The sequence below is a fragment of the Rhamphochromis sp. 'chilingali' genome, assembly GCF_963969265.1.
Source record: "Rhamphochromis sp. 'chilingali' genome assembly, chromosome: 17".
Classification (NCBI taxonomy): domain Eukaryota; kingdom Metazoa; phylum Chordata; class Actinopteri; order Cichliformes; family Cichlidae; genus Rhamphochromis; species Rhamphochromis sp. 'chilingali'.
In genome coordinates, this window is record NC_137944.1 from 16,136,594 (window position 1) to 16,148,704 (window position 12,111).

The following is a 12,111-nucleotide window of genomic DNA, read 5'->3' on the forward strand; positions in this document are numbered from 1 at the left end:
TTTTGTTGAAACTGAACTTCTTTTTCACATATTAAATGGGATGAAATGTCTAGTTAAAAATCTTTACATTGACAGAAAGGGCAGTTTCACTGCTTTTGGCCCAACTGAAATCAAAGCCGGTTGTATGTGTGTGGCATCCCTGACCTTGATAGTCAGTGACAGACTTTAAAAAGCTCTCAGGTTGTTCATATTGCTTTTAGAAACTTTTAAACACATGGAAGGGCATCAGGAGGAAAAACACACATCTAGTAGTTGTCGATGTCAGCGTGGGTTTGAGATACATGCTGTTTGGCAGAGGCTGTTCAGTGACCATTGTTTAGGTAGGAGGAAGTAGAAGTGACAGTTTTTGGGATGTAGGTTTTTTTTTGGCTTCAGTTTTGAAGATTCTGGTGCAGTCGGGCGTCGTTTGGTTTTATTGTAGGCCACAGGTGAGAGTCTGTACTGCTGCACAAGATAAATAACATCCAGTACGAGTGGCAGCTAGGAGTTGAGAGTGAACCCCTTTTTCATTTCAGTAGGCAGCCTTTACCCCCGACCATTTCTGCCATCGTTACTCAAAATGAAAATATTCTATTGTCTCCATTTGCCTTCCATCTTTCAATTCACACCTCTTTTTGCCCTTTTCGTACTAAAGCCCTCCACGGCGTCTTCCCAGAGCTAAAACCGAAGATTCCCCCCCCCCTTGAGGTTCAGCTTTCTACAATTTTCAAACATTAATCACTTTTCTCAAAACTGTGTTAGCAAATCTGCCTGTCACAGCCCCTGGAGCAGAAAACCCGGCTACTATTGACGACGGAGAATCTGCGAGCAGGGCGCATAATACATCTTTAGCATGTGTGACACCGTCAAAAGCGCGGCTTGCCTTAACAAGGCAAACACACGCAGATAATGAGTGTATTTACCCTTTTGAATATTAATGCCACACATTACTCTTCAAGTGGGGGAGTCAAGCAGGCCCATCTTGATTCCAGCTGTGTAAGGAGAGCAGAGCCTATAGGTCAAAACGCCAGCGTATGTGACTAGCAATTTCCAGGAGCTTTTTAAAGATTCATGGGGACATTAGCATTTAGCTGTCGGTGGCTCTTCAAGTGAGACCATTAATGAAAACGGCTGGGTTCATGAAGTGACACTTTGAGGTCTAGAGTGGATGCGGTGGATAAATAGTGGTGGTAAAAGTTACAGAGTGATGCAAACAGAGAGTGAAAATGACACGGGAAGATGGTGAGAGTAACAAGCATGAAGAAGAAAAATTAGATTAAGCTTTTGGGAATGTAGACGGTAGAAAGAAATGGCTGAAGGAGCCGGCTTAAGCAACAAAAAAATGATATACGCTTAAAGACAAGGTAGGCAATGATACTGAGAGGCTGACATATTCTGCATCGGTGACAGTGACCCACTGACAACTTATCAACTCTCAACCTTTCCTCATTTCTTCTTGACACACGCACGCACGCACGCACGCCAATAATCCGAGTTGGAGGGGCCCCCGTGGAGCTTTCATCCCCGTTATCTCTTCCACCTCAACGGGATAGAAGTCATTTTGTTGCCATCATTATTGCATCCCTGAGGGTGATACTGACACAAATGCTGTTTTCTTCTTTCTTTGTGAGGCACAGTATAAATGACATAATAGCCTTTAGATTGAGTGGAGGGACCGGGCTCGCAGACTGCATCCTATCGTTCAGCTTGAATTTTTACTGTGAGACAGACAGTAATGAGAAAAGATGGAAGCGGTGGTTATTTCACATCTCACTGTATATCATCTAATAAACATTTAAAAAAAAGAAATAATAAATGCAGGCAATCTCCATAAAGCACCTTACTACTGATGCAGCAGAAGTAATATTAAGCAATTTGTGTCAAGAAGTTATATTCTGGAGCTTTGGAAATGAGTATGAAGGTAATTTCACAACAACAGAACATCTACACTGCGAACGCAGACGCAGTCGGCATTACAATGAGCAAAAACAAAAATTCTTGATTACTTATGAGGTTTACTTAACTCACAAGATTATACTTTTTTCCCCCAGCTTTTCCCTGTTTCATCTTTTATGGAGCTTTTTTTTTTTTTTTTTAAATTTGCCATTATTGGGAAAGACATTCAGATGCATCCGGAACAATCAGAAAACAGCAGTCAATGAGGCAACCGTGGAAGCGCCAAAAATAAATGCAGTTCCTGGAGTGGCCTCTTGAGTCTGTCTCCAAAAGTGAGTTAAGCAACACAGACTTCCATCAATTTTCTGCCACTTATCCGAGTCTGGGTCACGGGAGCAGCAGTGTAAGCAGATACCCCCAGCTGTCTTTTCTAGCATTAAGCCAGCCCAGATATATAACCCTGCCAGCATATCCTGAGTTTGCCCACAGGACATCTTCCCCATGGCAGATGACTGACACACCTTTCAATGTGAAGGAGTAGCAGCTCTACTCTAAGCTACCGAGCTCACCGTCCCATCTCTAAGAGAGAGCCCTACTAACCTTCAGAGGAAGCTTGTCTCTGCTGCTTGTATCAGTGATCTCATTCTTTTAGACCATAGGTGAGGGCAGAATGGAGATCGACCAATAAATTGACAGCTTCGCTTTCACACCCAGCTCTGTTTTCTGTACAACAGACTGATACCGCTTCTGTATCACTGCAGATAATACATCAGTCAATCTTTTTGTCTTTTTCTCCTGCTCCGCTCTCTCCATCACTTGTGAATGAACTTCATCGCTTGCGACAGAAATTCCTGCCTGACCAGGGATAGGTATTGGGGTTTTTTTCCAGTTAATGATCATGGTTTCAGACTTTGGAGGTGCTGATTCTTTTTCCCAGTTTTCTCACAAAAACAGAGAAGTGACAGAGTCTGACGCTTGGCTGCGACTCCAAAGTTTTCAAAAAAGTGACGATTGCCCTAATTGTCTTAAATATCGAGAGTACAAAACTGTTAACAGGAGAATATGTGGGGGGAAAGAGAGTGAGAGACAGTCAGTGTTTGAGTTTTAATCACTCATCTGCTGTACATAAACAGCGCAGGCACAATCTGACCTAAATGAAAGTATCTTATTGCTGCTTTATAATTGTAGGGTCTTTAGTTTACAGTATGAACTGACTGTTGTTGTGCTATATAAATACAGCTGAATTGAATTGAACTGAAATTTTAACCCAAAAACCAAAATTAACAGCATTAAAAACATATTTACTGCTTAGTAGGTTTGTGAGGTTTTATCTGACAAATATTCTGGCTTCCTGATTAACCAGCCTGTCCATAAAGTCTATCCTTTCATTTTAGTGGGTAAAATTATAGCATTTCATTGATTTAGTACTAAGCACTAACTAGCATGCATGTTGTGTAGTTTGGAGATCTAACTTGCTAACCAAGCAAGCAGGTATTACCCTCTGGTTTTAAACCTTTATTTTAGGAAAGATGGGGCAACAACACATGCTCATCTTTTATTCCACAGAAGGTGTTCTTTAGAGTATTGAATGATAAAACTACAGACACGGAGTTTAAAACCATGCCAAAACAATCCACTAAAGATTTATTGTGTATTAGAGTTTAGTTTGACATCCTTCAGCTTGCAGAACTGCTTGACAACATCTGGGCATGGAGGGGGTCAATTCAATTTTGTAATAGCTTTCACAAAGGTTTGCAAAACTTTTAGTTCCTCCACACTAGACCATCAGGCTTTTTTTTTCCTTTATGGCATCCTGTAGATAGTGATTCAGATCAGGGCTCTGGGAAGGTCATAATCTTTCTTCCTGGGCAAAATTTAGTTGAACGGGGCGGACGGTATGCTTCAGGAGACTAACTTGGTGAGATATCCACTTCTGTTCACTGCATCATCTTTTGGCTTTTTCACTGCAAAGTTCATGATTTCATCAATAAACAAATTCCTGTGCACGGTCATAAGAAAAACATCAGACACTGCCCCCACTGTGTTTGTGCTTCTTAGAAGTTGAAAATATTTATTTAGGGTTGTTTTCTGAGGATCAAATCGATGTCTGTAACTTTTTTAAACTGATTTTATTTTTTAAACCAGCGGGAAATTTGCTGTACAAATACTTTCCAGAGCCAATAAATGCAAAAATGCCACATCGAAAATGGGCTGACTCACAAGGTTTTGCTTCAAGGGTCTTTTATTGGCTAGCAAATGTTCGTTTTTTCATTAGTCTTCAGTATAAACACTCGATGTGATAGACAAAACACCACGATGATGAAGGAATACTGTACCATGTCGTTGCGTCCAAAGAAAGTGTACACAGCGTAAAGGTAGTAGTCGAAAAGCTGTGATACGCAGTGGATGACGTCAAAGGCAATTGGCTTCAAAATGTTCATCATCTGCATGTACTTTCCTTTAGGGAGAGGAGACAAAGACGTAACAGTTAGATCCGAGTACAATGGAAGCTTTGTGTCGAGTGCTGTGTGTGACACAGAGGGCATCCATACTGTTCTTTAGCACCGTGAAACCCAGCATCACTTTACACAGAATGAAATGGCGCTGTACTTGAGTAAATTTTGAAGGAGATTAAACGGGTTAAACTACTGTAAGTTAATCGTGGTTGAACCATATCCTTTTTGGGAAGGACAACAGCATGAGCATATTGCATTTGCATACAAATTGCAAGGATTTAATTCAGCAGAAAGGTAATAAAGGCAATAACTACAGAGGTACAGGGGTGTAACAAGGTTACCATTGACTCAGAACTGATGTATGGAAGAATAAAAAAAGAAGAAATAAACTCAATCTAGCTGGCTTTGCTACCCAGGCAGCACTATTTCTCCCACACTCTCATTTTTCACACCCTTTCCCTTAAATTCTGCACCAAGAACTCAGGGAGCAATCTAACTCCATCAAAGTCCAGCAGAGACTGAATTAGAAGTGATTGTATGGAATCAAACTTTGGGGGTCTTTTTTCTTGCTGCAAGTTTTTCCACGTGGCTCTAAATCAATATTATGTAGCGTGTGACAAAATACGGTTCTTTTGCTTTTTTACTGTATGCGCAGTCAAGCCAAAACAGCAAAGATAGCTCCTCCTCTCTAAAATCACATCATGAGGGTACATCATCAGACTCTTTTCTCATGTCTTTAGAGCTACGTCACATATTTATACATGTAAGCAGTTCTTTGGAAACAGAAGGCAGGAACTCAGGGCGAAGGTTAACCACTATTAGTGCAGTTCAGTCATGCAGATGTGGAGCGTGCCAATTGCAGTATTTTGCAGGCTTTAATGATGAATAAATGAAACTCTCAGAAGGCCAGAGAGGACACACTGTCTGGACACCTCGCAAGCAGAGGTTAGTCATCAATGAGAGTGTGTGCGTGCGTGTGTGTTTCCAGGACTCACCAACAAGCCGGATGACGTTGAGCGTGGTGTTGGTGAGAATTGGTGCGTTGGTCTTATTGAGGTTGTAGTCGGACTTCTTCTTGGTTCTCATGGTTTCTCGGGGTACGCTGGTGGCAGAGTCAGAGAAAGTAGGTCAGAACCATGAGGAAAAAGAGACTTGCTAATACGTGTCAACATCATTAATCCCCTGAAATGATAGGGCCAGGTGCAAAGCCTTCACTGTGGGTCACAGTTCTTGTAATTGATCAATCAGAACCCATTTCACAACACAGGAAATGGGACCCCAGTGGTGAAGTCTCAGAACTGGTGATCCTGAAGCACCAGACCCTGACATGGAGCTCGCCAAGCCATATTAGCCAGCAATGATTACATGGGCAGAAATCATTACATGGTCTGTCTCATTTCTGCGACTATATGAGCCATTACATAATTAAGCACTAGTAATTCCTGCCTATAAGAACAGGAAATAAGGATTTTAGTGATCGTGGACTAATGTCAGCTGAGTACACGCGAGGAACTAAAAAGCATAAAATAATACTGTATGTCATCATACAAGGCAGGAAACAGAAACTGCAATGAATCAAGGTTTTGACTCCAGTGCAAATCCTAACGTTTTTTTTTAGATCAGCTCTCAGATTTGCCTAAAAACATTAATTTACTGCAAGTTCTTGGCAGTTCAGTTCATCACACACACACAAAATGAGCACAGCAGGCTTATCGACAAAGACCGTCCCAGCTGAACGGTGACGCAAAATTTAAGACCCCATCATGCTGCAGGGAAAATGCTGCAGTTCTAAACGAGGTCGGCTAAAACAGTTCGAGAGGAACATCTAAACTGTTAAAGCTGTGAAATGCTAAAACAGTTAGCGCTTGCATAAATGATAGGTTCTTTCCAATTCAAGCATCCCTGATAATAAAGGAGGCAAAATACAAAACTTTCTCCAGCTGCAATTAAACCCTCTTTCAAATGAAAATTAGTGCTTTAACACACTGAACAGAGAAGTGTATAATTGCCTTCACCATTATTAAATAGCCACTAATTTTACAATACGCACCAATTGCATTAGCCGAGGTAGAAAGGAAAGGTAACTTTTTCATGGATATACAAAAAGCTTACTGCTGACTTGGCAGGGTTAGCCAGAGGTTAGCTTAAATTGTTGGTGCTGGAGGTGCGAAGACTTGGTTAATGCCTTCAAAATGAAGACTCAAGTACAGACAGATAGTTTGGTGTGTGTAATTAACATAATCGGTGTGCTCACTTTTTGAATATTTCACAGCTAGCAGTGAAAATTTATTTTGTTTGTTAACTGGTCCATGTACCAGCTGTCCAAAGCTGTCTTCAACGTGTCTGATAAGATAAACAAGTAAACTATAATTCATGTTCTCAATTTTCATATAAAAACAAAAAACAACAAAAAACAACAAAAAAAAAAAAAAAACAAGCAAGAAACTAAATTTTGGTCTTCAGAACAACTGGAACAGAACTGAAATCTAACAACTCTTTCGGACAGCACAAACATAAATCCAGTTATCAAACAAGCTGAAAGTGGAATTAAACAGAAGATTCATGGACTGTCTGTAAATTTGAGGCATACACTCGGAGCCGGACATGGAACTGACCTCTTTAGAGGAGCATCACCCGTCTGCTCATCAACGTAGTCCTGCTTGAGCTCCTCTGGGACATCGCTGTCGCTGTCGTAATCCTGGTACACGCTTTTCTCCAGCTCGTCTGACTCGTACTTGAGAAACGGTGAAGAGAAAGATGAGATTGAAGTCAGGGGTAAAAACGCGGTGGATAGAGTTCAGATAAAGTGGGTAAAACAGAGAGAAGACAAGTGTTAAGACAGGTGTGAAAAAAGTCCAACTCCACGGGGAAATGGTGCCGGCGCTGTTGGTCGCAAGACACAGCAACAAAGAGTCCACAGAGATTTTGAAACAGCACAAAGTATTAACCCACTCCCCCAAGATAAAAATGGTGGAAGGCTAATAAAAACAAACTGCATTAACGCTCTGTGATTAAATTACCCACAAAGCAACAAATAAACACTTCAAATACCTCACATACTGCTGGGAGGGCACAAAATGTATTCACCTCTCACAAGAGAGTTCAGATTATACCTTACTGAAATAAGGCAATATTTTCTACATGCCAAGGGAACACAAGCATCATATATAAAGGATTACACGCTTATGAACAGCCAAACACCAAAGGCTTATACAGATATGTTGATATGTCATCATAAAGTAAAGCCAAAGGTGTGGGGGGACCTCTGAAATCTGAAAGAGAAATATTGTTTTCCATAGGAGGAGCAGATGAGTAGCCTCTGTAGCATGAGGCAATAGTTGTTATTTCCTAAAAGGGACACTACTTAAATTAAAAGCAAAGTGCTTTTAATTTATATTTAACACAAAACACAGTTCCCGAAAATGCATTAAGAAATTAAAAGGATTCCTATACCGGAGGCCTGGACACTAACAAACTCAAAGAAAAAAAAAACAGCTGCATTACATGAAACTCTTTTCTTGGGTTAATCATTAGCCAAGTACAAGTTTATTTTCTATTGAATGGCTAACATTACTTGTCAGACAGTGTGTCAAAGCCCTGTAATGACTATGGCACGTTTTGCACGGCTGCCCTCAAACCCCTAATAAACGCTTGTTATGACCCTGGTGATGAGAGCTTAAGGGACGCTGATTATTTCTCAAATCAGTTCACCTCCTTATGAACTCGTCTGAAGTTTGACTCTATAGGCAGGCTTAATTAGGCATACTTATGTAAGTGGGTTTATCTAGCTGGTGGAAACGCACGCTCTATAATCAAATCTAGTTCTGTGTTTCAATTCTAACTTGTGACTTTTTCCAAAATGACCATATTCCTAAAAATACTGCAGTATTATAACAGATTTCAACTTTCAACAGACACGACTTATTCTTAACTTTTTTTTACAAGATGGAGTGTGTTTCATAACACCTACCCCATTGGATGCCAGCACATCCTCCGTCTCCTCTTCCTTGTGCTCCATGTGCATCTCAAAGGGGTTTCCCTCTCGCTGGTACTGCTGGAACAGGGACAGCTCCTCCTGGGCCGAGCTGCTCAAAGACGCGGCCTGCCTACTCGGGGACACCGAAGGCGAGCGACACTGACCCATAAACTTAAACTCCTGGATCGGAGAAGATGGGACACAGGGACGCACAGGGAATTGTTACTGATCAGAGTATCCTACAAAAAGTCTATGAGACTTTTAAAATGAATAAAGTTAGAGGTAATTTAAAAGAAAACAGAGCCAAGAACTCCAATTAACACGTCACTTGTACACAGTACCTTTGACCACTTGGTTTTAAGCGGCTGCATCACAACAAAAGCTAAATCACCATCTGTACAGGACGTCTGTGAGGAATTCCACTACGCACGCTTAAATCATACTGTAGTGAAGGCCAAGTAATACATTGCCATAAAGGCATGTAAAATTCCCATGCAAGTCCATTTATTAGGAGGGTTCTTTGGTATGCTTATTTATCGTTTTGTGCGTATAAGCAAAACAGAGATGAAGGAAAAAAGATAAAGATGAAAAAATACTCGAGTTCACTGCACTCATTTTCTTTACGTTCCTTTCCATTCATCAGTGTTGCTTTGAAGTGCAACGAGCTGTACACTCAGATCGCAAAATGTTTTCTTCTACTTAATCTTGGAATTTCTTCAGCATTGTTAAATGCCACAGTGTTACCTGAGTATTCCTGCTGACCATTTCCATCCCTTTATGAACAGCGTACCCATCGTCTGATGGCTGCTTCCAGCAGGTTAACTTGCCATCTCAAATCATCTCAAACTGGTTTCCTGAATGTGACATTGAGTTCACTGTACAGAGACGGCCTCCAGATTTTAATCCAATAGGATGTGGTGGAATAGGAGATTCAGAGATGGATGTGCAGTCCATAGGAAAGGTTGTATTTTTTAAACTGTGGCTCATGAGTGTGAGAAAAACTGTCTAACATACATCCCATAAGGGACAGCAGCCGTTTGATCTTCATCTGTGTTTTATAATGAGCAGTGAACTTTACGCACTTGCACCCGGTTGCACGCGCGCACACGTCACTGAGCAGATTCAGCGTTTCACATCCTCATGCAAATTTCACAGCAGTGAGTGACACCGTGGAATAAATGAAATCACCCTCCCTTCACCTTTTCGCCTCAGTGCTGTGTCTCTTACTCACATGGAGCTGGGCTATGTTAAAGTTAGACTTGACTGGACACAGTTCCCACGTCTCATTTTCCAGAAACATCCTCAGCTCCTCTAGTCGGGCCCTGAGGGGTTGCGAAAAGAGAAAAGGGAATGAGCACAGTGCTGAGGAAAAGGTCAAGAAGAAGAAAAAGTGAAAGACACAGAAAGCATTAACATCTGTCCATTAATCACCTAATTCAACCCCGTATAGTCAAGCAGCTCCCAATTTAAACACAATGACATCAATAAAGCCTGCAAAGGTCACTAATGCGAAGTGTGAAGGAAAAGTTCTGTGTGTGCTGTTTGCAACACGATTCAATGCTAACTGTGATCACAGCTCACAGCAGCCACCCCAGGTGCTCACCCGCTAGGTCAGTATCCTTCCTTCGGTGTGAAATGTCAGTGCGGTGTTCATTTCAAACACAGCAGTGCTGCTTGTTTCTTTTCTTTAAGGCGTTTAAAGTATGAAAGTAAAAAAAACACAAAAGACAGTGTCGAATATTCACTGTAATACTGTACACTCGTCCACTCGACAACTGAATTTCTTTAATTCAATCCACTGTGAATCAGAGGACATTAAAACCTTGAGACTAGTTCAATCGCTCAGCACGAAAAAAACAAAACAAAACAAAGAAAACCCCATGCGGATATCAACAATGCTGGAGTTCTAAAATATTTATTATGCCTGAACTCTGACAATGTCAGTCTGTGCTTTGCATCCAGAGGCTGACAGTACACCCCCGCTGATGACCGGGTGTGTTACCGCAGGAACCAGACGGAGAAACATAGACATACTTTGCTATAGGGTAAATATAAAGCACTCTGAATGGCACGGTGTAAAGGTGTGTGTGTGTGTGTGTGTGTGTTTGGTCGAGTCTTCTTCGTCTCTGGGTTTCTTTGACCTCTTTCTGCTTTTTCGTTACATGTTCACACCTCCATGTCACCACCTGTAACCCAAAGCTGTACCCGATTTGTGTCACAGGACTGACGCTTATAAGAGGAATCATATTTAAGCGCGTTATCAACGATTCTTGACAGGTAACCTTAACACTGATCAATGCAAATCACCTCAGATGATGTGGAGCCTTCCGCGTGAAACTATACATATTTATGAATTTGGCAGGAGATTATGCAATCAGGATGTAAATGTGCTTCCAGCTCAGTGAGTGTTGGCATGTAATTACACATCTAGCTCCGAAGAGGGTTACGCCTGGGATAGAGCATGTTGGAGGCAGCAAGTGGTTATCGCCGTGTGCAAAGGTTTCTCTCACATAACGATATCCTGCTTTCTAAGAAATGGTTTCATCTACTTTCCATCATGTTTAGCTTTGAAAGACTTGACCAACATTTGCCATAACTTTCACATGGTTCGGATGATGATCAAACAGAAGCCCCAGACGTTTCTTACCTGTGGTAGTTTTTAAAGTAGTTGACACTCTGGCGTTTGATAGACTCCTGCAGGACCTCAGACTTACTGCCACAAAACTCCTCACCCACCTGCATCAACCTGAAAGAGAAGGTTGGCGGGAAAAACTGATCACAAATCCAAAAGTGTGGCAGGAGGGAAGGAAGATAAAGTAAGGAGAGCTAGAGACAAAGACAGAGACAGAGTGGAAGTGTTAAAACAAACCTCCTGTTTGAAGAGACTGCACTAAGACAAACTGGCATTCTGCAGCCCGTGTTGGCTCGAGAGATGCAATGAACACAACAGCTTTATCGATAGCTGCAGGGATGAGATGGCTCATTTACAGTAGGTATCTTATCAGATGAAGTCTATAATGAGAGGACAAACCAGCTGCCTAATGAACCACTGAAGCCAACCTTTGAGGTTAGAGCTTTGAAATAACTTCACTTATAGCTAGGTGTGCAGAGAGATGCCACAACTGCAGGTCAGGAATATCATGATTAAGCCAGTTGTTGGTTAATTTGTTTAATTAAAAAAAAAACAAAAAAACAATTGCCACTCATTACATTAGAGGCAGCTGACAAACCTAAGGTAAGTCTAACATGATAAGAGAGCACTAAGGTGCTGGGATCTCTCACTGCAGGAGTCATGGCTTCGGGTTTTCCAATATCAAAAACAGCCTTTAGCGTATCAAAGCCACAGGAGGATTACTGCTGTGTGTGTGTGTGTGTGTGTGTGTGTGTGTGTGTGTGTGTGTGTGTGTGTGTGTGTGTGTGTGTGTGTGTGTGTGTGTGTGTGTGTGTGTGTGTGTGTGTGACTGACAGCTGAGCCAGCAGAGGCTCTGACACATTGTACACATGTCTGCTCTGGTAACTCTGTAACATGCGAGTCAAGAGAGAGCGCGAGGCTAAAGAAGTGGAACCACAGAATTTTCCATTAAAGCACCCAGTTCAAATAATATTCCCCATTTGTACTTTACAAAACATTTGATCTCAAGTATGCAAGCATATACTCATTGTAACTGGTACTGTTATGTCTATGATAAAAAAAAAAAAAACTCTTAACCTTATTTTATTTTGTTGTTTTTACAAGAATAAAGGTGTTTATAGAGGAGATACTGAAGAAATGATACTGGAGCAAAAATATCACACACGTTTCAC

At 41.3% G+C, this 12,111-nt stretch overlaps 1 protein-coding gene across 2 annotated transcripts in view; it reads right to left on the bottom strand.

Annotated features, from left to right (window-relative positions):
• The window catches only part of vps50 (VPS50 subunit of EARP/GARPII complex), a 119,430-nt gene that overhangs the window by 38,731 nt on the left and 68,588 nt on the right, over nt 1-12,111 (bottom strand). For both annotated transcript variants that reach the window (XM_080863796.1, XM_080863797.1), the window contains exons 16-21: nt 10,955-11,053; nt 9,539-9,629; nt 8,302-8,487; nt 6,947-7,065; nt 5,327-5,433; nt 4,212-4,333 (exon numbers count right to left, since the gene is read on the bottom strand). In XM_080863796.1, the coding sequence (XP_080719922.1) occupies nt 4,212-4,333; nt 5,327-5,433; nt 6,947-7,065; nt 8,302-8,487; nt 9,539-9,629; nt 10,955-11,053 (724 nt within the window). The remainder of the gene's footprint in view (nt 1-4,211; nt 4,334-5,326; nt 5,434-6,946; nt 7,066-8,301; nt 8,488-9,538; nt 9,630-10,954; nt 11,054-12,111) is intronic.